General features: G+C 39.9%; 1 protein-coding gene across 2 annotated transcripts in view; it reads right to left on the bottom strand.

The window, feature by feature from the left end:
* Positions 1-6149: 6149 nt before the first annotated feature.
* The window catches only part of med13 (mediator complex subunit 13), a 170582-nt gene continuing 162219 nt past the window's right edge, over positions 6150-14512 (bottom strand). For both annotated transcript variants that reach the window (XM_033045798.1, XM_033045799.1), the window contains exons 29-31: positions 12999-13160; positions 12096-12196; positions 6150-11567 (exon numbers count right to left, since the gene is read on the bottom strand). In XM_033045798.1, coding sequence (XP_032901689.1) covers positions 11435-11567; positions 12096-12196; positions 12999-13160 — 396 coding nt within the window. In that variant the 3' untranslated portion in view covers positions 6150-11434. The remainder of the gene's footprint in view (positions 11568-12095; positions 12197-12998; positions 13161-14512) is intronic.

The raw sequence follows: 14512 nt of genomic DNA, 5'->3' as shown, positions 1-14512 counted from the left end.
ACGTGTAATTTTATATTTACTTATCTTGCAATATGCCAATCCATTAGAATACGCTGACTATCTCATAATTGTGGTCTCTTTCGCCTCATTCTAACCTTCTCCCTCCACCCATACTTTTTAATTAGGAGGGAATATCAGAATAAACATTTCCCTTTTGGTTAATTTAAAATCATAAACCAAATTGGCTGTAACAGCATCAAAAGCAGCTTGATTATTGTTTAATATTAGTTTAATTAGATCAATTTGTGGAGGAACTTTCCTCCAGTACTTGAGCTCTGCAGTTTAATGGCAGCAGATCAGCACTGCATCTCATGTTCTTTCCCATGGCAGGGTTATTTACTACAATAGCTAAAGTAATGTTCTATTTATTAAAGCTTGTTCTGGCAATTGTAGATTAAACAAAATAGTGACAGATATGATAGTGCCATTTAAGAAGTTTTTAGACATGCACATGGATATGTATCACTTGCAGGTAAAAGAGATTAGTCTAACTTAGCATTATGTTTGGCACAAACATTGTGGACTGAAGGACCTGTTCCTGACTGGGCAAGTGGTTGATTGAATTAGTTGATGCACTTAAGTGGGAGGTGGACCAATTGCAGGATGTAGAGGGTAGATTTTTTTAGGTGGGCAATTACATTTCTTAATAGTTGAATAAAAGGGTGGAGAATAACTACCTTAATTCCCTTTAAACCACAGAGGCATCATGGATGAAAACCTTCCAAATTTGGCCATCAATATTTAGCCAATTATCACATATGACTAAGTGCTAACTAGCAACACAGGTTGCAAAACATGGAATAGAGTTTGATATATTGTGTACCATACAGAAACATAGAAAATAGGTGCAGGAGTAGGCCTTTGAGCCAGCACCGCCATTCAATAGTATCATTGTTAAAGCTCGCATCTTAAATACAGACAAAATACAATAAGGTAAACCAAACAAGCTTTACTTTTACGTCAAGACAGGAGTGGCCGGAGATGTTACAGTCCCAAGATACCACTCACCTTAACAAAGAATCCCGGGGTCTTTTATACAGCAAAAGTCACGTACGCAGAATACCAATGGCATGAAGTAATGTCAAAAGAAGCATCAGCCAAGTCCTAATATGAAGTTGTTTTTCACCTTTTACTCAAAACCAATCATTCCGAACACATTGGTCAGAGTCCCAAGATGCAACAGTCCTAACATGGAGTTGTTTTTCTGTGCCAGTTCGTGTCTGTCCTCTTACTTCCCTAACTGGACCCTCTTATCTGCTAGTACTTTTCCACTAGAGAAAGCCTGCTTGAGAGAAGAAATACAAAGCCACAAGATCTGGTCAAGTATCCCAGCAAGCAATGCAATAGCAATTAGCTCTTTCATTACAGAAAGTGGTCCAGAACAAGGGGTCACAGTTTAAGGATAAAAGGGAAATCTTTTAGGACTGAGTTGAGAAAAACATTTTTTACACAGAGAGTGGTGAATCTCTGGAATTCTCTGCCACAGAATGTAGTTGAGGCCAGTTCATTGGCTACATTTAAGAGGGAGTTAGATGTGGCCCTTGTGGCTAAAGATATCAGGGGGTATGGAGAGAAAGCAGGTACAGGATACTGAGTTGGATGATCAGCCATGATCATATTGAATGGCGGTGCAGGTTCGAAGGGCCGAATGGCCTACTCCTGCACATATTTTCTATGTAAATATGGCAGCACACGATATAATAGCGATTCGCTCTTTCATCATGGCTGATCATCCAAAGTCAGTATCTTGTTCCTGCTCCACCCCCATATCCCTTGATTCCCTTAGCCCTAAGAGCTAAATCAGAGTTGTCTTGAAAATATCCATTGAATTGGCCTCCACAGCAGAGAATTCCACAGATTCACAACTCTCTGGGTGAAGAAGTTTTTCCTCCCCTCAGTCCTAAATGGCCTACCCCTTATTCTTAAACTGTGACCCCTTGTTCTGGACTCCCCCAACATCGGGAACATTTTCTTGCGTCTAGCCTGTCCAGTCCTTTTAAGAATCTTATGTTTCTATAAGATTCCCTCTCATCCTTCTAAATATGTGAATACAAGCCCAGTCGACTCATTCTTTCATCATATGTCAGTCCCGCCATCCTGGGAATTAACCTGGTGAACCTAGGCTGCACTCCCTCAATAGCAATAATATCCTTCCTCATATTAGGAGACCAAAATTGCACACAATACTCCAAGTGTGGTCTCACTAGGACCCTGTACAACGGCAGTAGGACCACCTTGCTCCTAAACTCCTCTTCATCATCTACATCCTCCCCCTTGGTCAGATACTCAGCCACTTCAACCTGGACTTCCACTGTTACGCTGATGACACCCAGATCTACCTCGGCACCAAATCCCCCCACAACACCCCCCTCTCCCATATCAACTCCTGTTTGTCAGCTATAAAAATCTGGATGCAACATAATTTCCTCAAACTCAACAGCGATAAGACAGAATTCCTCCTCATAGGCTCCAAAGCCACACTCAGCAAAATCAATAACCCCACTCTCACCATCGACGGCACCAATGTCTCCCCATCTCCCCAGGCCCGCAATCTTGGCGTGATCTTTGATTCCACCCTCTCCCTTGAGCCTCACATCCGCCATGTCATTAAAACCTCCTTCTTTCATCTCCGCAACATCGCCAAACTCAGACCCTCTCTCACACCTCCCGCTGCTGAAAGACTCATCCATGCCTTCATCTCCTCCCGACTGGACTACTGCAACTCACTTCTCCTTGGCATCAGCTCCACCTACATTAACCGACTCCAACTGGTCCAGAATGCAGCCGCCCGACTCATCACCCACACCAAATCCTGGCATCACATCACTCCAGTCCTCAAACAACTTCACTGGCTTCCCATCTCCCACCGGATCAACTACAAAATCCTGATCCTCACCTACAAAGCCCTCCACCATCTGCCCCCCCATATCTCACTGACCTCCTCTCCCCCTACCAACCCTCACGGTCCCTCAGATCCACATCAGCCGGTCTCCTCTCCATCCACAAGTCCAACCTCCGCAGTTTTGGGGACAGAGCCTTCTCCAGGGCAGCTCCCAGGTTCTGGAACTCCCTCCCCCAACTGATCTGAAATTCCGTGTCCCTCACCATCTTCCAGTCCCGCCTCAAGACCCATCTCTTCACCTCTGCCTATCCTTAGCCCCACGTCCCCCTCCCTTTTCATCTGTACATTAATTGCCTCGTATTGTGTTTTGTATTGAATTCTGTCTTTACTTTGTGTACTAGTCATGTCTCTACTATATATTTCATTCCTCTTACATGTTTTTCCTCTACCTGCTAAATTTTTGTAAGGTGTCCTTGAGACTCTTGAAAGGCGGCCATAAATAAAATTTATTGTTATTATTATTATTAAACTCAAAATCTCTCGCAATGAAGGCCAACATTAGCTTTCTTCACTGCCTGATGTACCTGCATGCTTACTTTCAGTGACTGATATATAAGCACTCAAGTCTCGTTGCACCTCCCCTTTTCCTAATCTGACACCATTCAGATAATAATCTGCCTTCCTGTTCTTGCCACCAAAGTGGATAACCTCACATTTATAATTAAGATAACAGCCAGCATTGTCAATCAAGTCTAAATGGGAGTTAATATTGAAGCTTTTTAACAGATTAAACCACCAATGTTAGAGTAGATATTATTAGTAAACCAGACCACACTAGTTCACAACCATACTGACCTTTGGCTGCAAGTAGCTGGGCCTCCTTAGCCATGCAAATTGGGGTCTCATCCTTCAACCTCTCACACCTTGTGCAGTCGTTTTTCAAATATCTCAAATAATCGTAAACATTTAGATGCAACTGAAATAAGTTAAATTAATTTAAACATTTTAAGAATGATTAATGTGTAAGAAGGAACTGCAGATGCTGATTTAAACTAAAGACAAGACACAAAAGGCTGGAGTAACTCAGCAGGACAGGCAGCATCACTGGAGAGAAGGAATGGGTGACGTTTCGGGTCGAGACCTTTCTTCAGACTGGTTAGGGATAAGGCAAACGAGACATATAGACGGTGATGTGGAGAGATAAAGAATGAATGAAAGATATGCAAAAAAGTAACGATAAAGGAAACAGGCCATTGTAAGCTGTTTGTAGGGTGAAAATGAGAAGCTCGTGTGTCTTGAGTGGGGGAGGGATAGAGAGAGAGGGAATGCCGGGGCTGCCTGAAGTGAGAGAAATCAATATTCATACCACTGGGCTGTAAGATGCCCAAGCGAAATATGAGATGCTGTTCCTCCAATTTGCATTTAGCTTCACTCTGACAATGGAGGAGACTGAGGACAGAAAGGTCTGTGTAGGAATTGGAAGGAGAATTAAAGTGTCCAGCAACCGGGAGATCAGGTTGGTTCACGCGGGCTGAGCGAAGGTGTTCCACAAAACGATCGCCCAGTCTGCGTTTGGTCTCACCGACATATAAAAGTCCACATCTTGAACAACAGATACAGTAGATGAAGTTGGAGGAAGTGCAAGTGAACCTCTGCCTAACCTGAAAGGATTGTCGGGGTCCCTGGACAGAGTCAAGGGAAGAGGTATAGCGACAAGTGTTGCATCTTCTGCAGTTGCAGGGGAAGGTACCTGGGGAGGGATAAGTTAACCAGGGAGTTGCGGAGGGGACGGTCTCTGCAGAAGGCGGAAAGTGGCGGGGATGGGAAAATGTGGCTATTGCTGGGATTCCGTTGGAGGTGGCAGAAACTTCGGAGGATTATGTGTTGTATACGACGCTGATGGGGTGGAAGGTAAGGACTAGGGGGACTCTGTCTCTGTTGCGACTAGGGGGAGGGGGAGCAAGGGCGTAGCTGCGGGGTACCGAGGAGACATGAGGGCCTCATTTATAATAATGATTAAGTTAAGAATAATTCATTATTTTACATTAAACGGCCACTTACCTTTGTCATGAAAGGCAGTGATTACATTCAAATGAATGGAAAGCAACAGTTGATGTTATGCTGAGTGAACAGGTCAAGTATAACTGGCCTCTCGACTCAGGTTGTTACAGAGCAGGAGGATCTGATGTACGCATTCTGGGTACTTCAATGCTAGTTAGTGTTCTACACTGATGTGTCATCTCATTGACAGTCCGACCAGTTGCATCTTCCATTCTTTTCCTGGCACTCTTTTTATCTGCACTTGGTTGTTGTAATTAAAGGGTGCACTATGTGAGCAGCTAGAGATAAAGGGTAGCCCTTGTCCCCAGAAATCCATCCCTCCACACAGCGCCAACTACTGTAAATGTCCAGTGGTGCGGCCTTCTGTAGAATGAAGGACTCGTGTTCTTCCTGGGAATCACAAGGAAATGTCAATGCCCACCATAAACTTGAGGGAGTGTAACTCCTGCCAGAATAGAAATATCTTCTGGAGCACGATGGCAAGTTCACTTGATCTCCATACGATCAGAGTTGTACATCACAGGCCCCTCAACCCCACTATTGATACAAAAATATTTTTTGCGAGATCTTTTCATGATTTGCTTTATGTACATGTGGCTAAGACCTGAGATCACATTGCAAACGTGAAGGAAAAAAGTTTCACTGACCTTAAAATTTGTAAAGTGAAACAGAACAGCACTCTGTAATAGCAGTCAGCAACATCCATGGGTCACAGAAAGAGGAGCAATCAGACAGCAGGCAGGTGATGGGTTGAACATAGCTCCAGCTAACCCACAGTTCAGGAAGTCATTTTTATTCACAGTCGGTCCTCAAACAATGCCTTGCAAAATTGGCTTGTGCCCCAGATTTTGTTTTACAGTAAATTAAGATGTGTCTTACACAAAACAATTATGGATGCAGTTGTAGAAATTTGGAACAATGTTCCAGTTAAATTGATTTTGGGAACAAAAGCTTTCAAGGATAATGGAGGTAAAGGTATATGGAGTCAGGTCATAGATCAGCCATGATTGCTTTGAATGGTGGGACTGGCTTGAGGAGCAAATAGCTGCTCCAGTTCTACTAACCCATTGTCACTCGGACTGATTCAGTAATTATTTCATCCAAGTAATCCGTCTGACTGAGGTATTTTCTCTTTAGATCAAAACAAACCAGCAGGACTGCTATCAGACCTGTAAACTCCACCTACTGGGCCTATTCAAATCTGGATAGTGATAAGTAAATAACACAAAATAGGGTCACACCAGCATTATGAATAAATTATTTATTTTCATCTGAAAATGTTTAAAAAGTATAAACCTTTTCAACAATTCAACCATAATTTGTACTTTAAGCTTTTTTGGACTGTATGTAGCTTTTAGTGTTTGCCACGATCTCCAGACTAAAATTTGTTCATAATTCATTCAAAGACTCATAAGGAAGTACAATTGCAGCTTTGCAAGCAGGATGTTTTATACCAAAACAGGACACCAAGGAAAAAATGGACCAGTCCTCACTACGTCTGGGGTTTCATCACTGCTTGCCCAGCTGTTACAGGCAACCAACTGTTCAGCAAAACATGACATTGTTCTCCCGATATTTTATCTCTTTAAAAATAAGCAAGGCATCAACTCTGTAAAATTCAACAATTAATAAAATTTTGAGTTTTTTTAAATCTACTGCAATTTCAGCTCAAAAATCTATAAATATTTTGACAAAAAGATTAAATTATGAAATTTAAATAAGACAAAAAAAAACTTTGAAGCAATGCATTATCAAAGCACTGGGATTGCTAGTGTTTGCACAATCGAATGGACCACTTTCAGATCTGGCTTGAGAATGACTATTAAGTCAGGAAAGAACTGAACTGATTCCCGTGGGGATCATACATTGTGAAGCTGCTGGAAATATCCAGAAAAGCATTTTTTGCAGGCATTCATACCTTAGATCATGACAACCCAGTTAAAATGATTGCTGTTCTCCATATTGGAGAATAAACTTAGCAATAAACTGTGGGTAACAGTAGAAGGCCTGCACTATTGTACAACTCCATGCATCCATTTAGTAAAAATATCCTTTCCTACTTAACACTATGATATAACCACCAGATTATGCATATGCACCAGGTTTCAAGAACACCACTGAATATAAATGTAATAGGAGTCAGGCAGGGATATGTAGATAAAGAATATATTTCAGTTTAAAAAAAAACTAATCTTAATAGTAATAGTTTCACTAAACTCAGTTGCCTGTTACAAAAGTAAAAAACTGAAATTTGACAGCAAACAATTCTAATTTCTTTTTGTTGTTTTGCAAACAACCCTTTACCAACATATTTAATATTTTAGAATAGAAAAAATTAGGTTTGGACCAAGTCGAGCAACATAATTGTAAAAAGCAAACACAGTCAGTAGAGAAATTACAGAGAGTCAGTAAAGTTGATTCACTTACATCCTCTGATTCTCTCCAAAGAGTAATCAAAATGCAAGCAGCCACAACTCCCTAATCAGACGTACCAGGTTCAGTTTAGTACCACATTGTTCATTCTGTACTGTGTTCCCCATCACCTTTAGGGGTGATGTGAGTGAAAGTACAGCATTTGGGGTGTATTGCACTAGTTACTCTGAGCAATTTATCAATTGATTGTTTCCACGGAATTAAATGGCTGGGGTTTAAAAACTGATTGATGGAAGAGGAAGAAAGATAGTTTTTATTTAGTGGTTTTAGGTTGCTTTATTCTTTTTAAGCAAAGAATTGTGCGAATGTTACAATTCTTCAATGTCACTGTGTCCTAAGAACATGTTCAGTCATCAATAGCTTATCGCTGTTCTAGACTTATGGGCCAATACACTGTATTAATTAAGCAAGACGATCACTGTATTCAAAAACCTTAATTTTGTCCCTTATAAATATGTAACCAAGGTGGATTGGGGAAGGGGATGGTTGGTCTGCTCTTTATTTCCACAACATGGAAATTACAATGTGTAGGACTTGCAGGGAGATAAGAAATAGATCTGAGGGATGATTTTTTTTCCACATAAAGAGTAGTTGGTATCTGGAACGAGCTGCCAAATTAGGTGATGGAGGCACGAACAGCAACATTTAAGTTTAAGAAGCATCTGTACAGATAGTTTAATGAGCAGAGCATATAAGGAATTGGAATTAATGCAGGCATGTGGATTAGGCCTGATGGTCAGCATAGACAGGCTGGGTTGAAGAACAGAAAACAATGGAGACATGTCCAGTGAAGTTTCGCTATTTAGAAGAGCATTGGTTTCCTATAAAAGCAATGATTGTTTTATAAAATATACTCTATCCATAGGAGGTCTATATTCCAAAACATGAAACATGATTCAATTTACAAACGGAATATGAAAATGTGGCAAAAATTCAGTGTTGAATTGCATGCCTGCATGCCTGCATCTTCCATTATGGTTATTGGGTTTATTTACTATTAAGGGTTTACAGTATTTACTAGGATTAACAACACACAAATTGATCATTATACTCTGAACACAGAACATTTTGGAAATAAGATCAGTGTAAGCTCAATCATAAATTCATCAAGCATTCACACCTTTGATGTCCTGTTTCATTCAGGACCAGTCTGGACTATGCTTTCTCTGGGACCACTCACCTACAGCTCTGCAGAGGGGCCAAACAATTAAAAATCAGCCAATGGTTCCCTCGTATCCTTCAAAAACATACATGTTTTCTGTTGTACTAGGCCTCAATCAATAACAAAAAGTAAATGCTCGAGTGAAGCAAAGTGTATTCAAAGTCAGATGTGGCTCAAGCCTGAAATGTTCATCTAAGGCTGGGAGTTTGAACTATAACAACTTTAAGTACCAATCCAATGTAGTTTTGGGACAAGATTATTATTGTATGTTTTTATACATATATTCTTGTGAATCTCCTGCCTCAATTATATCTTAAAAGTCTCAGCTACTTCAAGTTGCAATAGCATTATTGGCTGCAGATTTTTTATTTACAAAAAAACCCAATAACTAACTTCCTCTACTTACTGCGTGTATTTTACAGCAAGATTTAGTAATTATAGCACCAAATTAATCAATGGCTTTTTATGTTAAACATATTAGTTGATATTTTTATATTCTTTTATGCAGCCTAAATAGTAGGATGTAAAAGGCTTCAAGTTTCAGGTGTCTTCCAAAACTTATGGTTTCCTAGGATTAAACAGCATAAAGTGCTATTCAGGGTTTCAAGGAGTTACTTAATGTACCGAATTTGCTTGCGTTAGCAAAGATGTGCTCTCATATATTCCGGCTTTGAAGTGAACAGGTTTAATCAAATTCCACAAAAAATTTAATCAACAACTTTCTGAAATCACCGGATCATGGCATCTTCACCATACACTACTCCTGGCAAATTAATCCTTTCAGAAAAATTGTCCAAAAATTGCTTATAAAGTGAAGCAAAATTTGATCAGCACCTCTTAATTACATATTCCTGCAGCAGACTCTCACTTAAATGGGAAGTTCTTGTTCTATGGTTTCTGGTGGCATATTTATATACCTGTTTGAATTTGAAATTTAATTTCAAAGCTGGTATATCATTACTGCCGAAATGAATACATTCTCTAGCGATTACAATCTGTACAGTAACTACATGGTAGTGTTTGTACCACAGCCACATGTTCACAACACATACTTCCTGTGAATTATTTATGAGGAATTACTCAGATTTATTTGGCTGTAATTATAACTCTACCCAAGTGGAAATACTCGTGTGTCACCACTGGCAAGAGCCCAATTACCATCTGTACACTTAAACAGTCGATTTTATATGGGGTCAGACATTTATAACGGTAAAATATGCACACAAAAAAAGAACAAATTTTTTTTAAATGAGACCAAATTATATTTGCATAGCATAGTTCAGTTATTTCCCCGTGCCCCATCCCATCCATCCTGTCAACCTACCACTGGTCTCTAGTTAATCTGTTCAAGACTATGGGAGATTGACTGAGAAAAAATCAGAATTTCTTCCCCCAAATTATATTACAGGTAACAAACCTCTGGAGTTGGTTTTAGATTTAGCTTCCCCAGCCAAAAAAATCACCATTTAGTTTAGTTTCAAACTATTTATGCCGTTTATTATATTTGACCCTTTTGATCTTATTACCTTGTGATTGTATAAAAATGGAATTAAGTTGTTTAGAAAAAAGGCACTGTGTCTACATCGCAATTTGACCAGAGATTAACATTGAAAAAATTTACTTTTCAAAGAAAATGTAACACAAGAGGAAATGAAGAGGTGCAAGGGCATACGAGGTAAATCTCAAGTCATCCACCTTCTCGCCCTATATTTCCAACTCACTGTGTCACCTGAGAAGCAATGTATTTTAATCTATGTTACCCACAATTGAATGCTGAAGCTTTATAAAGGTTCTAGATGTCCCAATAACTTTCAGTATTCCAAATTTTAAAACTTCTGCGGTAATGAATTAACAATGGAAAAATGACATTTCATACAAAAGTTAAATAATGAAGTCGTAGAGTTGGTGTTAAAGTATCAGGTGTCATCACCATAATAAATGCAGGACCAAAACAAGAAAGCATACGGATGAAATTTTTACAAAGACAGTACCTGGATCAGTCAAGCGGTCCATTCTCTAAAGTCATCATAAAGTTCAGACAATGATAAAAGTCTGGGGCCTAGAAACCTTAACACTACAACAGACCAACACACCTGCTTTGCATTGATTCAATTTTGGAAAATTATGTTGCTACAAAATTTAGTTACCATTCTGCACATTTTTTTCTTTTTTTATACAGTCGTAACAAATTAAAGTTACTGATTTTGTTTTATATATACAAATAGGCAGGTGGCAGGAACTGATCCAGCTAGAGAATTCTCTCCTCAGTCCTGTTACCTGTCAAAAACTCCGTCCCTCTTCCCCCCTCCCCCCCCCCCCACCCCCCCTCCCCCATACACCTCCCCATTTAGCCCTGGCTTCAAAATGCATGATAGGAAATGCTTAAGATGTCCTTTTTAGTTATAAACACAGTGAACATACTTTATTTACTGTACAAGTACTCTGCATCCACAGCTTTGCTGCGTTTTCACCACAGACAAGGTGTGGTCAACACTAACTCCTGCCCCTACTAAAATGTACATTGAGCCAATAGATATTTGCTGCTCTCGCTCCTGACTTTATAGCAACCTACTGCAAACTCTTAAGACGATTATAGATATTTTAGTACAACAAATGCTTTAAAGCCTGAAGGTAATATAAACCTTCCTGAAAAATTAAAAAAAATACAAAATATAAGACAATTTATACAACATTTAAAAACTTACAATAAATTAAGATGCAGGCATTTTTGGATAACTGCCTGTGGCTTTAAAACCCATCAAGCAATTAAGGGGGACACCCTGGGGTCCCTCAGACACAATTTCATGAATCCCTCCATGTTTTCCTTGAGTAATGTCCGTTTCCCTTCCCACAGAATCCTGCTCTCAATGACGCTCTCAAACGACATCCCTTTTCCAAGAGTTAGCTTTGAATCCATGGCAGCTCTTTTGCCTGGTCTACAACATGCTTGTGATGAAGTTGTACAGCTGCGTCAGCACCACAAAATGAACAGGGAGGCAGGAGCGGCGGTCCTGAGTGGCAGGGTCACAGGTCAGCCAAGAAAGAGCGTTGTACTGTTCGAGAACAAACCTGCCATTGGAAAGAATTTTACAATTTGAAACAGCGTCTACAACAAAAATTAAAACAATATCATTTACAAGGTAGATAACATGCCAGCACTTCACGATAATGTTAATGCTGTTGCTAAAGCAATAGAATTAACAATTGCAGCTGGGCACAAACTATAAATACATACATAACAATACTACGAGAACACAGTCCTGTGTGCAGACAACCACATTAGTTGTTCAGAATTAACATGCTGAAAATCAGAAATGTGACTATCAGCTTCAGTGGAACGTGGATACAACATTGTTCAAAACATTAATGGGAACTTGCAGGTTGATTCATATTTTTTTGGTTGTCTACCAGTTTTGTGTGACTCCCAAATAGCGATCGTCACATATAAATCGTATTAAAAAGGCATCAGTGTAAAATTGAAATTATTTTTTTTCCCTGCTTAAGGAGCTAATATTTTGTTTTAAACTTAACAAAAAAAATCTGATTGTACATCAATCTTGCAAAACAGAATTTTCAGAATAACGTGCTGATCCTTACCTGAGCACATCAGAGGTTTGGTTTGAATCAAGTGGGTGGGAGTGCTTACTATGGAGCAATTCATCTGAATGCACTGAAGGCACATGGAGGTGCAAGGAGGCCTGAAAACCAAAATATTTACACCAGTGAATTGAGAAATGTACAGGAGGTCCAACGCAATACAGTACTGCTGTACCTCATCTGCCAGTAGATGGCAGCAGTTTTTATTGGCAGTTACAATGTCCTGGCACAAAGCTACAGCTGGTAAATCTCTCCTGAAGTTACCAAATTAATTAGATTTCAGCAAAATGTACTCCTTTCACTCATTACTTGCCCCAAATGTAATTAGAAATATTAATAAACATTAAAAATCAGCATTAGCTGCATCCCTCCACCGTCGACATTTGCTGATTGGGCAAGGTGCTGTTCTTTCTCCTGTGCTGACTGCCAGCAACAGAAATGCTTACAGTAAAAGTAAAGCGGCCGCAACAACTGTCATAGATGTTGAGAGAGATAAACAGCAGCGACTGGGACTTTGGGGGGGAAAAACTGAGCTCTTTTACGACACCATTCTGGCAATTCTCCAATACAAAAGCTGATATTTTTTTTTACCAGGTTTAGTTCCAAAGTTTTTTAGAACAGTAAATATTAGTGTGTGAAAAACATTAAAACCAACATTAGTTATGTGCAGAACTTGTTACCAGAAGCGTGTGTTCCACCAGAGAAGCACATGCCTGGTAATCCAACATCCAGTGCTTAAATACGCAATCAACCAGAGCCAGATTCTTCAAAACGTGTTGCTCCGTACAAACCAGTCTGAGCAATTAGCAAGGTGCAATAGTAATTTCCTACACAGGAATCTTAATAATTTTCAAACACTCTGCAGTATTCCTGAAAACACACACAAATAATGACCTGACGTACCTTGAGAAAAAGTGGACATTGGTTCTGTGCTTGAGGACAGGCTGACCAAAACCAATCGGGAAGTGGCCCAGCCTTAGCTGTCGAGACAAAATATCCTAGTGCCAGGGGCTGCTGCAAAATGGTTACCTCGTCATGAGATTCTTGACGATCCGTGCACTGTCCCTGAAACAGTTAAAACAAAAACTTAGTCATGATAATTCCAGCAGGTTAATTGTGGTAGCTGAGCACATCCACCCTACATCACTTAGAATAGTCCTTTCTTTCAATCTAACCTCTGGCAGGGAGAATGTTGCATATGCACAGTCTTTTCCCTTGAAAGACTAAATGGTTAGTTGCCCGAGAGAGAGAGGGTATTTTGGGCTATCCTCTTGAACCATTTTGGCCCCTGGTGCAGAGTTACTTCCTCAAGCTGTTAGTAAGAGAGGGTCTTGACTATTTGGTAACAAGTGGAACAACAACCGTGAATGGAATACATTGGAAAGGAATGAATGTTGAAGAAATGAGGATTCTTCCATGTTCACTTGTCCTTCTAATTAAGAGGTCATAGTTTTCGGAGGTACGATGAAGTAACATAGAACAGTCAGGCACAGAACAGGCTCTTCGGCCTACAATGTCTGTGGCAAACATGATGTTAAAGTAAAGAAATCCCTTCTGTCTACATGGAATCATATCCTTCCATTCCTTGCACGTCCATGTGGCTATCTAAGAGCCTCTTATATGTCACTATCATATTAGCTTCCACTACCATCCCTAGCAGCACGTTCCAAGCATCCACCACTCTCCGAGTGAAAAACATACCTCGCACATCCCCTTTAAACTCTCCCACTCTCACCTAACAGCTATGCCTCTAATTAATGACATTTCCTCCCTGGGAATATAGGATCCAGTGTCTATCCTACCCATGCCTCTGATAATTGTGTGTGTTTCTAACAGGTTTCCCCTCTACCTCAGAAGGTCCAGACAAAACAATTTAATTATATCCAATCCTTCCTTAAACAGTGCCCTCCATAATGTTTGGGACAAAGACCCATCATTTATTTATTTGCCTCTGTACTCCACAATTTGAGATTTGCAATAGAAAAAAATACATGTGGTTAAAGTGCACAGTCAGATTTTAATAAAGGCCATTTTTATACATTTCGGTTTCACCATGTAGAAATTACAGCAGTGTTTATACATAGTACCCCCATTTCAGGGCACCATAATTTTTGAGACACAGCAATGTTATGTAAATGAAAGTAGCCATGTTTAGTATTTTGTTGCATATCCTTTGCATGCAATGACTGCTTGAAGTCTGCAATTCATGGACATCACCAGTTGCTGGGTGTCTTCTCTGGTGATGTTCTGCCAGGCCTGTATTGCAGCCATCTTTAGCTTATGCTTGTTTTGGGGGCTAGTCCCCATCAGTTTTCCCTTCAGCATATAAAAGTCATGCTCAATTGGGTTCAGATCGGGTGATTGACCACTCAAGAATTGACCATTTTTTAGCTTTGAAAAACTCCTTTGTTGCTTTA

The sequence above is a fragment of the Amblyraja radiata genome, chromosome 28 (genome assembly GCF_010909765.2).
Source record: "Amblyraja radiata isolate CabotCenter1 chromosome 28, sAmbRad1.1.pri, whole genome shotgun sequence".
Taxonomy (NCBI): Eukaryota; Metazoa; Chordata; class Chondrichthyes; order Rajiformes; family Rajidae; genus Amblyraja; species Amblyraja radiata.
Note: the sequence above shows the minus strand (reverse complement) of the source record. Positions and strands in the feature narration are given on the sequence as shown.